General features: G+C 22.6%; 1 protein-coding gene across 1 annotated transcript in view; it reads left to right on the top strand.

The window, feature by feature from the left end:
* LOC100204641 (tyrosine--tRNA ligase, cytoplasmic) overlaps window positions 1-15313 on the top strand; it is a 56440-nt gene continuing 41127 nt past the window's right edge. The window contains exon 1 of the mRNA XM_065792115.1: window positions 1-514. Within this exon, the coding sequence (XP_065648187.1) occupies window positions 302-514 (213 nt within the window). The 5' untranslated portion in view covers window positions 1-301. The remainder of the gene's footprint in view (window positions 515-15313) is intronic.

Below are 15313 nucleotides of genomic sequence, written 5' to 3'. Positions count from 1 at the left end.
ATTGTTTCGAAAACTATTTTTTAAAGGTACTAATGAAGTTTTATGTGATTTTTTTTATGCGTTTTCTTTTATGCGGTCCCTATCTACCGCACAAAAAGAGGTTTGAGTGTATACTTGTAGTTTCATTGTTCGGTCTTTTCGTCTAAAACGATAACGATAAATTTACGATAAATTTTACGTTATAAGTAAATTATAGAATTAACAAGTGTAAGTGCTGACGTAGATTTTAGTCACAATTTCTTCCAAGAACAATCAAAATAAATAACTGTTATGTTTCTTTTGCAAAATTGTTTTAACTTATATGTCATTAAATATTGGTCGCAATTTTCTAACAAAGCTATTAATTCATAGAAGCAAGCAAAGCAATAATTATCAAATTATACCAAGATTATATTGTGAGTTATCAAAATATATAAAAATGACCGATGAGTGTGTACACCCTTCAGAAGATAGCAGTAAAGATTTAAAGAAAAAAGCTGATGAAAATCTTAAAATTATTACAAGAAATCTCCAGGTATTATGTTTTTAGTGTTGTATGATAAGGTGACCAGTATATGGTGACCTTATCCTAACTTCAACATAGTTTGTTTACCAGGTTTTTTTTTACGAGCATAGTATTTAGAGCATAGAGCATTTTCTGTAGCTGTTATTTGGTGCACATGATATTTTAAAATATATAGTTTTTTATTTATATTTTTTCCTAATAAATTTTTATGTCTAGTGAATGTGAATACTAATTAATCAATCAATTTTACTTTAATAACTGCATATATATACAATGGTGAGAAACAGTCACAAATAGTTAAAAACAAATAAGGTTTAAGGTCCCAGATAAATTTTTTTGTTATTAATTCATATTGGTTCTAATAAATGTAAAAAGTTACAAATCTTGAAAATCGCAACAAAAAGTATATTAAAAATACTGTGAAGTATCTTCTTTGATGATATTAATGTTATTGATCATATATTTATTTTCATGACAACAAAAACAGATATATATATTTTAGCTTTTGTTGTAAATTTAAAATGTATAATAGCATATAAGCATAATGAAAACCCGTAGATTTCTTTTTATTTGCTTTTTGTATTTTTATTATCTATATATCTAAAGAGACATTGATTTTTTTAAACTAGTAAAATTTACGGAAGTACCTTAAAACAAGGTCAGTCGAAAAGAGAACATGTTATAGAATGTTTATTTGTACTTTTGATTTATTTAAGTATAAAATTATACAAACTTCTATTCTTTACATTTAGTACAAATATTTAGTTATAAATAACTTTTTATCAATAAAAGCTAAATCCTTAAGAATATGTAAATATTTTATTTATTTCTTAAATTTGTATTTAAAGTTTAAGCCCCTAAAAAACTAGAATAAATACAAAAAAGCCCCTAAGTATCAAATATTTCTTTTGATAAAAGTTCAGCGACTATTAAGCTAAATGTTTTAGATATTGCAAGATAGAAACCCTAAAATTTTCAAGCAATTTCGTTGTGACTAGCGAAGATTTATTTATGTTTTCAAGTAGCATGTGCTTTTGATTTTTTTAAGTATAAAATTATACAAACTTTAAATTTAATACAAATACTTAGTTACAAATAACTTAAAACAATTTATAATACATTTTATCAATAAAAGTTAAACCCTTAAAAATATGTAAATATTTCATTTTGGCTTGGAGTTTTTCTTATTATGTAAGAGTTCTCATTTTATAAGAATTGGTTAAAGCTTTCAAATCTCCAGCAACTACTAAAAACTTAGAATAGCTTAACAATAACAAAATCAAAATTCTTTTTAAAATGTTAATCATTTAACTTATTATCATGTCTGAGAAACTTATAATTATTATGGGAACAATAATTATTATAGGAACAATAATTATTATAGGGACAATAATACCGAATGACTATTGGTAATTAAAAAAGTTTTTGCTTTTTGGTTTCGATTAAAATGTTTTTGTTTTTTATTTTCCATTATTTATATCATAATGTAGAGATTAATTTTATTATTTACCATTTATTAAAAAGTATAAAGATACAACTAAATTATATTATAATAAATATTGCACATTCAATGCATATATATATATATATATATATATATATATATATATATATATATATATATATATATATATATATATATATATACATACATATATATATATAAATATATATATATATATATAAATATATATATATATATATATAAATATATATATATATGTATAAATATATATATATATATATATATATATATATATATATGTATATATATATATATATATTTAGTATATATATATTTAATATATATATGCATATTTAATATATATATATATATATATATATATATATATATATATATATATATCATATCATATCATATCATATCATATCATATCATATCAAGGATGCGAAGAATATATATATATATATATATATATATATATATATATATATATATATATCAAGGATGCGAAGAATATATATATATATATATTTAGTATATATATATATTTGATATATATATACATATTTAGTATATATATATATATATTTAGTATATATATATATATATATATATATATATATATATATATATATATATATATATATATATATATATATATATATATATATATTTAGTATATATATATATTTAGTATATATATATATTTAATATATATATACATATTTAGTATATATATATATATATATATATATATATATATATATATATATATATATATATATATATATATATATATATATATATATATATATATATTTTTTGAAAGATGACATCTTGTATGAGAGTATATTATATATTATTTTAAAACATCAAGAAATACAGTTTCTCTCAATACAAATAATATTATTTTATAAGAAATTTTCGCTGGGTTATAGATACCAGCATCATCAGCTTGTAAAATGTTACAATAATTTTTAATCGTTATAGTTTATATAAAATTGTTACTATTGACGTCAGCGGTTGAATGGCTTCTTTTGATTTTTAAATTTTAAAAATGGCGTCCAAAACATAGTTCTTAACATAGTTAACATAGTTCTTAACATAGTTAACATAGTTCTTAACATAGTTCTTGATGTTTTAAAATAATATATATATATATATATATATATATATATACATATATATATATATATATTTAATATATATATATATACATATTTAGTATATATATATATATATTTAGTATATATATATATATATATACAGGCCTTCCCAGGAGAGGCGTGCGGTCGCACGCCTTGAGTGAACACGGATATTTTTTTTTTTTTGGATAACTCGGCCACGCTTTTTTATCAAATATTAAAAACGCATTTTTAAAAATGCGCTGAAAAAATCAAATTAAATTCGTTGTATTATTTTGTAATTTTATTAATAATTTATTCTTTTCATTAATAAGGAAATAATAACATAAAAATAATATATATATATATTTTTTTTGAATTTTTTTTTCTTATAACAAAATTTTTTTATTTTTATTTTACATATTTTTTTTTCTAATTTTAATTTTTTTCGCATAAGTATGTCTTTTTATAAAAAATAACTTCTAAGTTCTATAAAAATTATTATCTACAAGGTTCTTGATAAGGATATGAACGATTAGCTCATTCGGTTAAGACATTACACAGCGCCGCGGAGACCCGGGTTCGCATCCCGCGTCGGCAGAGCATATTTTTCAAAATAAATTAAAAAAGTTTTCGGTCACATTTTCTGTTTATTTTTTCGACTTGTCTCAAATATCGTTGCTGAAAAAATCAACACCTAAAAATATATTATAAATAATTATAATATAAATAAATAAAAAATAAATATAAACAAATAAATTTTTTTTTAATGTTTACTAGACATAAAAAAAAAAAATTGTAATAATAAAAAAAAAAATTTTTTAAATAAGTATAAATATATATATATATATATATATATATATATATATATATATATTTCATTTTTATGTTCATATTTTTATATTAATAATAGGAATAAGTTATGAATAAAAATAATAAAATAATACGACAATTTAGTTAGGTTTTTTCAGCGCCTTTTTAAAAATGCGTCATTAATATATGCTAAAAAACCGTGGCCAAACTCTCAAAAAATATATATATATATGCGTGGTCACTCAAAGCGACCGACCGCACGCCTCTCCTGGGAAGGCCTGATATATATATATATATATATATATATATATATATATATATATATATATATATATATATATATATATATATATATATATATATATATATATATATATATGTATATATATATGTATATATATATGTATATATATATGTATATATATATATACATATATATATACATATATATATATATATATATATATATATATACATATATATATATATATATATATATATATATATATATATATATATATATATATATATATATATATATATATATATATATACATACATATATATATATATATATATATATATATATATATATATATATATATATATATATATATATATATATATATATATATATATACAGGGCTTGTGATGAAGAAAATCGTCTAGCGTGTTAAATCGCGCTCGTAAAATTAGAAAATGTTTTCATTGAGCGTGATTATGTGCGCTTGAAATAACGTCGGCGAGCGCGATCATGAAAATTGCTGAAGGCGATGCTCATAAAAAGCTTTTTATTTTTTTATATCTTTTTTTATTTGTTACATAATTCTTTCGTCAAAAAATGTTTGAATTAGTATCACACTCATGAAACTACTTCAACGAAGTAGATTTTTATACTTCCAAACTTCTTGTATATTGTCAGATCGCGATTTTATTTTTAACTATTTATATAAATAAAAAAATAATATCAAACAAAAACGCAACTTCTTATTGATTTAGTATTGAAGTATAATTTAGTGTTTTGATTCGTTGTTTTGATATATGCATTTTAAAATGTTACGCGGTAAACTTTATTAACGGTTAATGGTTTTTATATTTTTTGATATTTTTTATTCAAATTAATTATTTAATTTTTTTCTAAAATTTCTTTTTTAAATTACGTTTTTTTAACCTTAAAAAAATAACACAAGAATAATTTGAAATAATAATAAATTAGAATAATAACTTTCCATTTAATAAATGTTGGCGTTATTACTTTGTTTCCTTTTCGAATGCGATTGCGAACATTCTAAACAACAGAATCGTTTTAAATTTGAGTTAAAATAAATAATAGTTAATAAAAAAACCTATACTATAAACAAAAACTAATTTTAAAAATTACTCTATTATTAATATTTATTTTTATTATAAACGATGTGTGGAATATTACAAACAATAAATCAAATAAATCTTACTTGATATTTTCACAAGATTAAAAATACTCTAAATAGATTAAAAATAAAGTTTTAATTTTCTTATAGTGGTTTTCTAATTTTCTATTCTTATTCTATTTCTATTCCATTTGCGCATTTTTGTATTCACATTGTGTTTCCACGTGCACATTCCATAATAGAAATTAGTGACTATTAACGACTTCAAACTGCTCATTCATTACGTTAGTGCAAAAGAGAACGACGTAGTGCTTTTTATATTTTATATTAGTGCTTTGATAATAGTATATCTTTAATAAAAAATCTTTTTTAAATATTTTATGAAAATAAAAAAATAATCCCGAACTATTGGACGAGCGTTATTTTATACGCTCGTTATAAGCTGAACGAGCGTTGTTTATCGCGCCTAGAACGTTTGAAAATACCGTTTACGAGCGCATTTTACGAGCGGAGCGCGATCGCGCTCGCTTCATCACAAGCCCTGTATATATATATATTATATATATATATATATATATATATATATATATATATATATATATATATATATATATATATATATTATATATATATATTATATATATATATATATATATATATATATATATATATATATATATATATATATATTATATATATATATATATATATACATTTAGCTTGTAAAAATGACAAAGTTTGCCAACTATGTTGAACTATGTAATGTAAATTTTTAATGTTTTCATATCATAGGTAAATAAAAAAACAATAATATATTAAACTTTTATAAAAAAAAGTTTGTATTATGAGTATTATTTTTGCCCATGTAACCTGACTTATACAGACATTGATTATTTCTTTCAAGTTCAGCTAATTTGTTATATAGGCTACATTTCTAAAGCAATAAAATCACAAATCGAATTCAACTATATATCAAAATTAAATCAAGCACATATGAAAACAAAATAGATATTACCCTGCTAAAAGTGGCACCAAGTTAGTTTAAACATTGTTTAGCTAAATGACAATTAAAGTGCTTTGCTTATTAACATTTAAAAAAAATTTTAAAAATAATAAGTTCTCTTTTTAATTTTGTTTAGACAGTAAAGCAATTGATAAATATATTAAATTACTGATTGTTGCTGTAGTTTTTATATCAAAACACAAGTAAAATTAAAAATGAATGAATAAAACCCAATGCTTTTATATGTTATTAAAGCACAAATTTTGCAATCAATTTTTCTGATATTACTATTTTATTTTATTAACATTCATCTGTATGCATGTGTAAAAAAACAAAAAAAATCGGAAAGTGGCGAGAAACCACAGACATTTTGTTTATGAAGTCAACGCCTTATCCAAATAAGCTAAATGGGCATATAAGTTATAAAACAATATACTTATTCTAAAAGTTCTTTTTTTCATACAAAAAATAAAGTTAATTAAAATTAACTAAATTAATTGACTTATTGTAAAACTAATTATTGAATATTGTATTGTCATCAACCAAGAGTATGTATGCAAAATTTGATGTGAATCTATCATCAGTAAGTGACTCAAAAATTGATTGCAAGATTTGATGCTCAAAGACAAACAAAGACGAGGAGTTAATAAAAGCATTGGGAAAAATAATAAACAGTTTTAAATAATTGCGACATAATAAATAAAAATATTTCTTTTTTAATCTTTTTTTTTTTTATGTTTTTGTTTCTATGTTTTATTGTTTATCACTATGTATTAAGAACACCAAATTTTTTTTTTTTCTCTTTTTTTTTTTTTTTCTTGTATATTACTTACTAATGCTTCTCAATTAACTTTCTTCTTTTTTTTTTATTTAGTTAAATTTATTGTATTTGTAAATAAAAAGTATATTTAATAAAACTGCCATTCAAACTTTTGTAACAAATAGTGTATACTTTTTAAAATGTTGTTTACTTCATTTATTACAGCACGTAAGAAAACCTAAAGACTTACTTAAATATTACATGTGCATATCCTAAATCATGTGTACATAAAGTGCGTGTACATAATACATACATAAAGTGTTGCTACATCGACTATCTTATAGCCTGACTTGCAAGGGAGTGTTGGTACATCGACTGAGGGTTTGGTTTATCAAGTAATAAAAAAAAAATTCTTAATAGTGGTTATAATCCTCTCTCAACTCTATAACTCCGAAACACAAACCTTGACGAACAAGGCCGCTGCGTGGAGAAACAAGTTGAGTGCGGTACTACCAGGGACGTGGTGTGGGATCGAACTCGGAACCTCTTGCTTATAAAGCAAGCGCTTTACCACTATATCACTACCTACAGTTAGGAGTTATATATATATATATATATATATATATATATATATTATATATATATATATATATATATATATATGTATGTATATATTTGTATAAGTATATATATATATATACATATATATATATATATATTTATATATATTTAAACAACTTTAAAAAGTATTCTACACAGTAGAGTCCTCAATGTTCTTAAAAGAACACAGCAATTATATATTAGTAGAAAATCGCTTAACAAAAATTTTTTCCATTTAACACTGTGTTTCATCAACAAAAATTCATCAGAAATGAATGATCAAATTAATAAAACTTCAATTTATACCAAAAATTAAATTACAGGAAGTTGCAAATGTCTTAACTACTGTAAATTTTCACACATTTGTCGAATTTACTGACACTATTACAAAAAGAATTCTTTAGAAATGATTACTTATGCTATTTTTTTAAACGTTTTTTTAAAAAGGGTAGTTAATGTAAATATTATTTGAACTCATTTATTTTTATAGTTTTTTAGGAGAAACTTATTTTCGTGCCTACATTTAGAAATGAATTCCGATCTTTTGTTTAATAAGCATTCTTGATTTGCATGTGTAATTATTTCAAGTTTTTCTTGTAGGCGTAGTATGCATTTTTTGGAAATATTGTTATATGCAGGCACTGTTTTAAGGATAGACCAATTCAGTATAAAATCATCCATCGAATTCTTTTAATTTTTGACCTATTCAGTGTAAAATCATTTCCAACGAATTCTTTTAATAAAATGCTCAGTTTTTTCAATCAAAGAAATAGTATAACTTTTTTCATCTAGTATAGGTATATTTTTCAACGAGTAAGTGAAATTATTAGTTTCCATATATATATAATATATATTTTCTGAAATTATTAGTTTCCATATATATATAATACATATAATTTCACTTACTCGTTGAAAAATATACCTATACTAGATGAAAAAGATATACTATTTCTTTGATTGAAAAAGTTGAGCATTTTATTAAAAGAATTCGTTGGAAAGCCAATTTTTTCTTAAAACCAAATACAAAAACAGATGATACATTTAAAAATAATGATAATTATGGATTTAAAACAAAAAATACCCCACCTTTTATTCCTGATTTGGAAAATTTTGAAAATGACCTATTACATTTAATTAAAACAATAAAGTTTTGCCCTATAAAAAACGAATTTCAAACAGAATTAAAGTTAGATGTTAAAAAAATTAAATCAAACCCTAATATTTTGGTTTTTGCTGATAAAACAAATAATATTTACCAACTCAACTTTACTAACTTACACAACAGAAAACTATGAAAAAATTTTACGTGACAATATTACTAGTTCTTGGGCCCCTGCCCAAGCTTTCGTAACACTAAAAGACCATAAACCAAATTTTCAAAACAAACTTCCTTGTAGGTTATTTGTTCCCTCGAAAAGTGAGATTGGACATGTAAGCAAAATTAAATTGGACAAAATTAATAATATTCTTAGAAATAAATTAAATTTGCAACAGTAGAAAAATACCACTGATGTTAAAAATTGGTTCTCCATAATCGAAAATAAAAATGACTGTACATTTATTCAATTTGACATTAATGATTTTTACCCCTCAATAACCGCAGATATTTTAGATAAGACTATTGAATTTGCAAAAAGCCACACAGTTATTCCTGATGACACAATCCCTATAATAAAACAAAAGAAAAACCTTACTTTATTTTAATAAGAAAACTTAGAAAAAGAAAAACATACATGACTGCTTTGATGTAACAATGGGCAGTTATGACGGAGCAGAAATTTGTGAATTTGTTGGACTATATATTTTAGATTTGTTAAATAAAATAATCAATATAAAAGATTTAGGCCTTTATCGCGACGATGGTTTAATAGTAATGCGTAGAAAATCTGGTCCACAGCTCGACAAAATTAGAAAAGATATTATTAAAATTTAAAAAAATATTGGCTTTCGAATCGAAATAAACATAAATTTAAAAATTGTGAATTTTCTTGATGTCTCGTTTAACCAAACGATGAACTATTATATATTAATATTAACTCTAACCATCCACCCCGAGTTTTAAAACAAATCCCAATTTCAATTAATAACAGACTAAACCAAAACTCCTCAAATGAAAATGTATTCATATCCTCTAAACGAATATTTAAAGATGCCCCTAAAAAAAGTGGTTTTGAAAATTTTGAACTAAAATTTGACCCTGAAAAAAAGAATACAAAAAAACGAAATAGAACTAGAAATGTAATTTGGTTCAACCCCCCATATAGCAAAAATGTTTCTACTAACATAGGAAAAGTGTTTTAAAAATTGGTCGATAAGCATTTCCCGCGATCTAATAAATTACATAAAATTTTTAATCGAAATACAATTAAAGTTAGCTAGAGTGGCACAAAATATATGGAAAGAATTATAAAAGGTCACAATAAGGCTTTGTTAAACGAAAAAGAAATCCTAAATGAAAAAACTACAGAAAATTGTAATTGTAAACAAAAAATCAATTGTTCAATGAGTGGAAGTTGTTTATCAAAAAATGTGGTATATAAACATGTTGTTTCCTCTAAGAATGTACCTGATAAACAATATATTGGCATAACAGAGGGTGAATGGAAAAAACGTTTTGCCAATCATAAGCAATCTTTCAAGAATTAAAAGTATTCAAAAGACACCATGCTGTCAAAATATATATGGGAATTAAAAGAAAAAAATATTGATGATTTTATACTGAATTGGTCTATCCTTAAAACAACGCCTGCATATAACAATATTTCCATAAAATGCATACTATGCCTACAAGAAAAATTTGAAATAATTACACATGCAAATCAAGAATGCTTATTAAACAAAAGATCGGAATTCATTTCTAAATGTAGGCACGAAAATAAGTTTCTCCTAAAAAACTATAAAAATAAATGAGTTCAAATAATATTTACATTAACTACCCTTTTTAAAAAAACGTTTAAAAAAATAGCATAAGTAATCATTTCTAAAGAATTCTTTTTATAATAGTGTCAGTAAATTCGACAAATGTGTGAAAATTTACAGTAGTTAAGACATTTGCAACTTCCTGTAATTTAATTTTTGGTATAAATTGAAGTTTTATTAATTTGATCATTCATTTCTGATGAATCTTTGTTTATGAAACACAGTGTTAAATGGAAAAAATTTTTATTAAGCGATTTTCTACTAATATATTTATATATATGTATATATTATATTATATATATATATATATATATATATATATATATATATATATATATATATATATATATATATATATATATATATATATATATATATATATATATATATATATATATATATGTATATATATACAGCGGTGGCCAAAAATTAAAGACCACTCATTTTTTAGTTGGTTTCTTATTCTTTAAATTCAAATTAAGAAGATTCTAATTGACATATTAAATTTTTTTTAATATCTTGTTAATTAAAACATACGGATTAAAGTGGTATAATTTTTTAAATCTAATTCTAATTAAATAGCGCTTAACTTATTAAAAAACTGATGAGTACTTATAAATCTTCTTTAAATAAAAAAACGACCGCTTTCAAATCTTTAATTTGCACTTATTAAAAATAGTAATCCATTATTTTTTTTAACTGTCCTAATTGCTTATTACGTTGGGTATAAAATAAGATGTCGTAACCTGAGTTTCGACATCAAATAAACATTTGTTTTTTGAATTGCAATAAGGATATAAAAATATTGCAAAAATGCATGCAAAGATCGAAGAAAAAGACAGATACCCGGCTCTTGTATCAAAAGAAGAAGGCTATAGCATCAGGCAAATAGCAGAAAAGCTCAGAAGGTCTCACTCTTGCATTATTAACATAATTCAACGATACAAAGAGATCCGGTCAAATAATGATCGTCATATGACTGGACGCAATAAAATTTCAAATGACCGTGTTGTTCGTTCGTTAGTGAGATTAATGAAAGAAAACAGACAAGCATCATCTACAGACTTGTCTACAAAATGGACACTGTCAAATGGTCTGAAAGCAAGCCCTAGAACTGTGCGAAGGGTCCTCCACAATTTAAATTATTTATGGCGTGCTGCTGCAAAAAAACCATGCTTAAATAAAAAACAAAAATTTGCCAGGAAAGAGTGGTGCAAACTACATAAAAATTGGTCAACAGATCAGTGGAGCCGTGTGGTCTTTAGTGATGAAATGAATGTTGAGGTAGACAACAGAATTGATTGCGTAATGTTGCGTAGACTTCCAAGCGAACGGTTCGATGAATCATGCATTTTGAAACGAACAAAACAAGGCAGTGGTTCAATAGGCATTTGGGTCTGTATGAGTGCCTGTGGAGTTGGCGTTTTTCATTTATTCGATGGTAGACTCAACAAAGAAAGGTACATCGAAATTTTGGAAAACTCGCTTATTCCTAGCATTGATTTATGGCAGTTGCAAGATGGGTTTATTTTCCAGCAAGATAATGCGCCGTGTCATAAAGCGAATGTTGTTAGCGATTGGTTCAATTCTAATAAAATTCCAGACTTGAATCCAATAGAGAATTTATGGTCATGGCTTGATCACAAGCTTGGTAAAGAACAACTTTACAATTTGGAAAATTTGAAATCTTCTATCTCTCATCATTTGAAAAATGTGCCTGATGAAGTAATCAAAACTTTAATGAATTCAATGCCAGATTGAGTACAAGAGTGCTTGAAAACAAATGGAGGAACAAGACGTTTCTAAGTTATTTTTTTATTGCTTTTTGAAATATTTTTGTAACTGGTCTTAAAATTTTGTCCAATTTTTTTTCCCATTTATATTTTTTACTAGTCAGTTTTTTAATTTTTTAACATTATTTTGTAAAAAAATTATAAATTCTTTTATAATAAATATAAAATACATTAAAAATTCTTTCTAAAAATGTTTTTCTTTTTTTGATACCTTTTTCCAAAATAAAATTATACTAAGGTTAAAAATAATTTTTGAAAAAAAAAAGGAGTGGTCTTTAATTTTTGGCCACAGCTGTATATATATATATATATATATATATATATATATATATATATATATATATATATATATATATATATATATATATATATATATATATATATATATATATATATATATATATATATATATATATATATATATATATATATTATATATATATTATATTTATATATATATTATATTATATATATATTGTATTATATATATATTATATTATATATATATATATATATATATATATATATATATATATATATATATGTATATATATATATATATATATATATATATATATATATATATATATATATGTATTTATATATATGTATGTATGTATATATTTGTATTTATACATATTTATACATTTATATATATATTATATTATATTATATATATATATATATATATATATATATATATATATATATATATATATATATATATATATATATATATATGTATTTATATATATGTATGTATATATATATATTTGTATATATTTATATATATATATATCATATATTATATATATATACATCATATATTATATATATATATATATTATATATATATATAATATATATATATATATATATATATATATATATATATATATATATATATATATATATATATATATATATATATATATATATATGTTATATTGTCGTGGTAGAGCTAGCTTTATAATCGAGAGGTTCCGTGTTTGATCCCCACCACGTCCCTGGCAGTACCGCGCTCAACTCGTTTCTCCGCGCGGCGGCCAAGTTCGTCAAGGTTGGTATTTCGGTGTTATAGAGTTGAGAGAGGGTTATACCACAAATAAGTAGTCTCCTTGTCTGTAGTGGCCTTCTCGGCCTTGAGGAGGTGAATTAACAAAAAAAAAAAAAAAAAAGTTAGTCTACTGAAGTTGTAGTTTCTTCCCATATTATTTCAAATATTTCATCGCAGATTTTTGTTTTTTATAACATAGTTTTAATTTAATAAAGTATGTTTTTTTAGACTTAATTTTCATTTTGTAACTGACAATGTTTATTATTTTTTTCTCTTTACGTTTTGACAACGCTGTTTTGATGTGTTAACAATTTAAATGCAAATAAAAGTCTGTTACGTTATAAATAACTTTTAATGATTGATCTTTTTCAAAGTTTTTATTTAACGTGAAGGCTTTAAATAATAATCAAACATTAATTATAATGATCGTTTAAAATAAACGCATTATATGTAAATTAAATATTATATTTAAATTTTATTTTAGTAGGTATGTATTTTTAATGATCAATATAAACAATTGAAACTATTTTCCATGTTTTTCTAAAAATCTTTTAAAAAATAATTTTTTTAAGTTACTTGAAATTATGGATTTAAATTAAATCTTCCCATTGCAACAATCCCATAATTTAATTGCTTTATTTATTATCATTTTTGTTTCCATTTTTACAAAGAGTTGTTTAATTTGACTTATTAAAGCATGAAATGATTAAAAATTGCAATTTTAATAAGATTACTTTTTTTGTTTTGGCAATGTTTTGAAAATAATGTTTATATATCTTAAAAGCATTATTTCTTTTTTCTTTTCAATAATTAAATTCACTCTTCAATAATTTAAATAAAATTTGTTCATTTAATTGTTTAAGACAATCAGTAGAAGTAATTTGTAAAAGCGTTTTGGGTAACTTTAATTTTATGTTTTAAAAGATAAGCTTTAAAGTAATTTTTTTCAAATACAATTAAAAACCTAACAAAAAGTAATTTTAACTGAGTTATTTTAGCTTTATTTTAAAGAAAATATATCTTTTACTATCTTTTTCGTTTGGAATTGTTTTTTGCTTATTCTTTAGATTTTCAATTAATTTTCTAGTTTAAGTTTGGCTTAACGTTTTTTTTGCCATTACTGGTCAAGCTTTATTTTGTAGAGTTTAATTCCCATTAGTCAAAATGGCGATTACTTTGTAAATTGATCGGACAATCTGAGGTTTTAGCCAGACAATGTCCGATGTTCGACTGTTAAATTGAGCCCTGTATATATAATTGATGTCTCGGTTGCACAATTGTGGCCAATGCTGATACCGATACAGATGGATAGGAAAAGGCACTGATGCTGATGCTGAACCCGATGGGTATTTATTAAAATTAAAAACAATTTTAAATCGAGTATACTTTTTCATGAAATCAGAAATGGTAAACAAATACTTGGACCCAAATTAGAGCCAAACGATAATTTTAAAGGATATTAGTAAAGCTCAGTCAAAATTATATATACTTTTTAATTTTTTTAACTCTGAAAAGAAAACTTTCAAAAAATAAATACAATTTTTGAGAAATGCTTTTTATTTCAATTTTTCAAAGAAAATGGTACTATGATAAGCAGTTTACTTAGAATTTTAAACTCTTTATAAAAAAACAAATAAAAATAACTTTAAAACATGAAATATATACATTTTCACAAAATAAAATAAGAAACTTTGAAATCAAATACCAAGAAAATATTAACTTTAAGGTTCTAAAAAAAAAGCACCAATAGCAGTTGTATCAATGTTGAGTATTTAAAATTGTGTATACAAATATTTTAATTTAAAAACAAGCCTCAGAATCCAAATTCCTACCTAACTGCTGACCTATAAGTGTTTGAGGTCGGCAAAAATTGCTAATCTCTTTTTATGTTTTATGGTAAAACC

The sequence above is a fragment of the Hydra vulgaris genome, chromosome 03 (assembly GCF_038396675.1).
Source record: "Hydra vulgaris chromosome 03, alternate assembly HydraT2T_AEP".
NCBI classification, from domain to species: Eukaryota; Metazoa; Cnidaria; class Hydrozoa; order Anthoathecata; family Hydridae; genus Hydra; species Hydra vulgaris.
The sequence above is the reverse complement of the archived record's forward strand: the minus strand, read 5'-3'. Positions and strand labels throughout refer to the sequence as shown.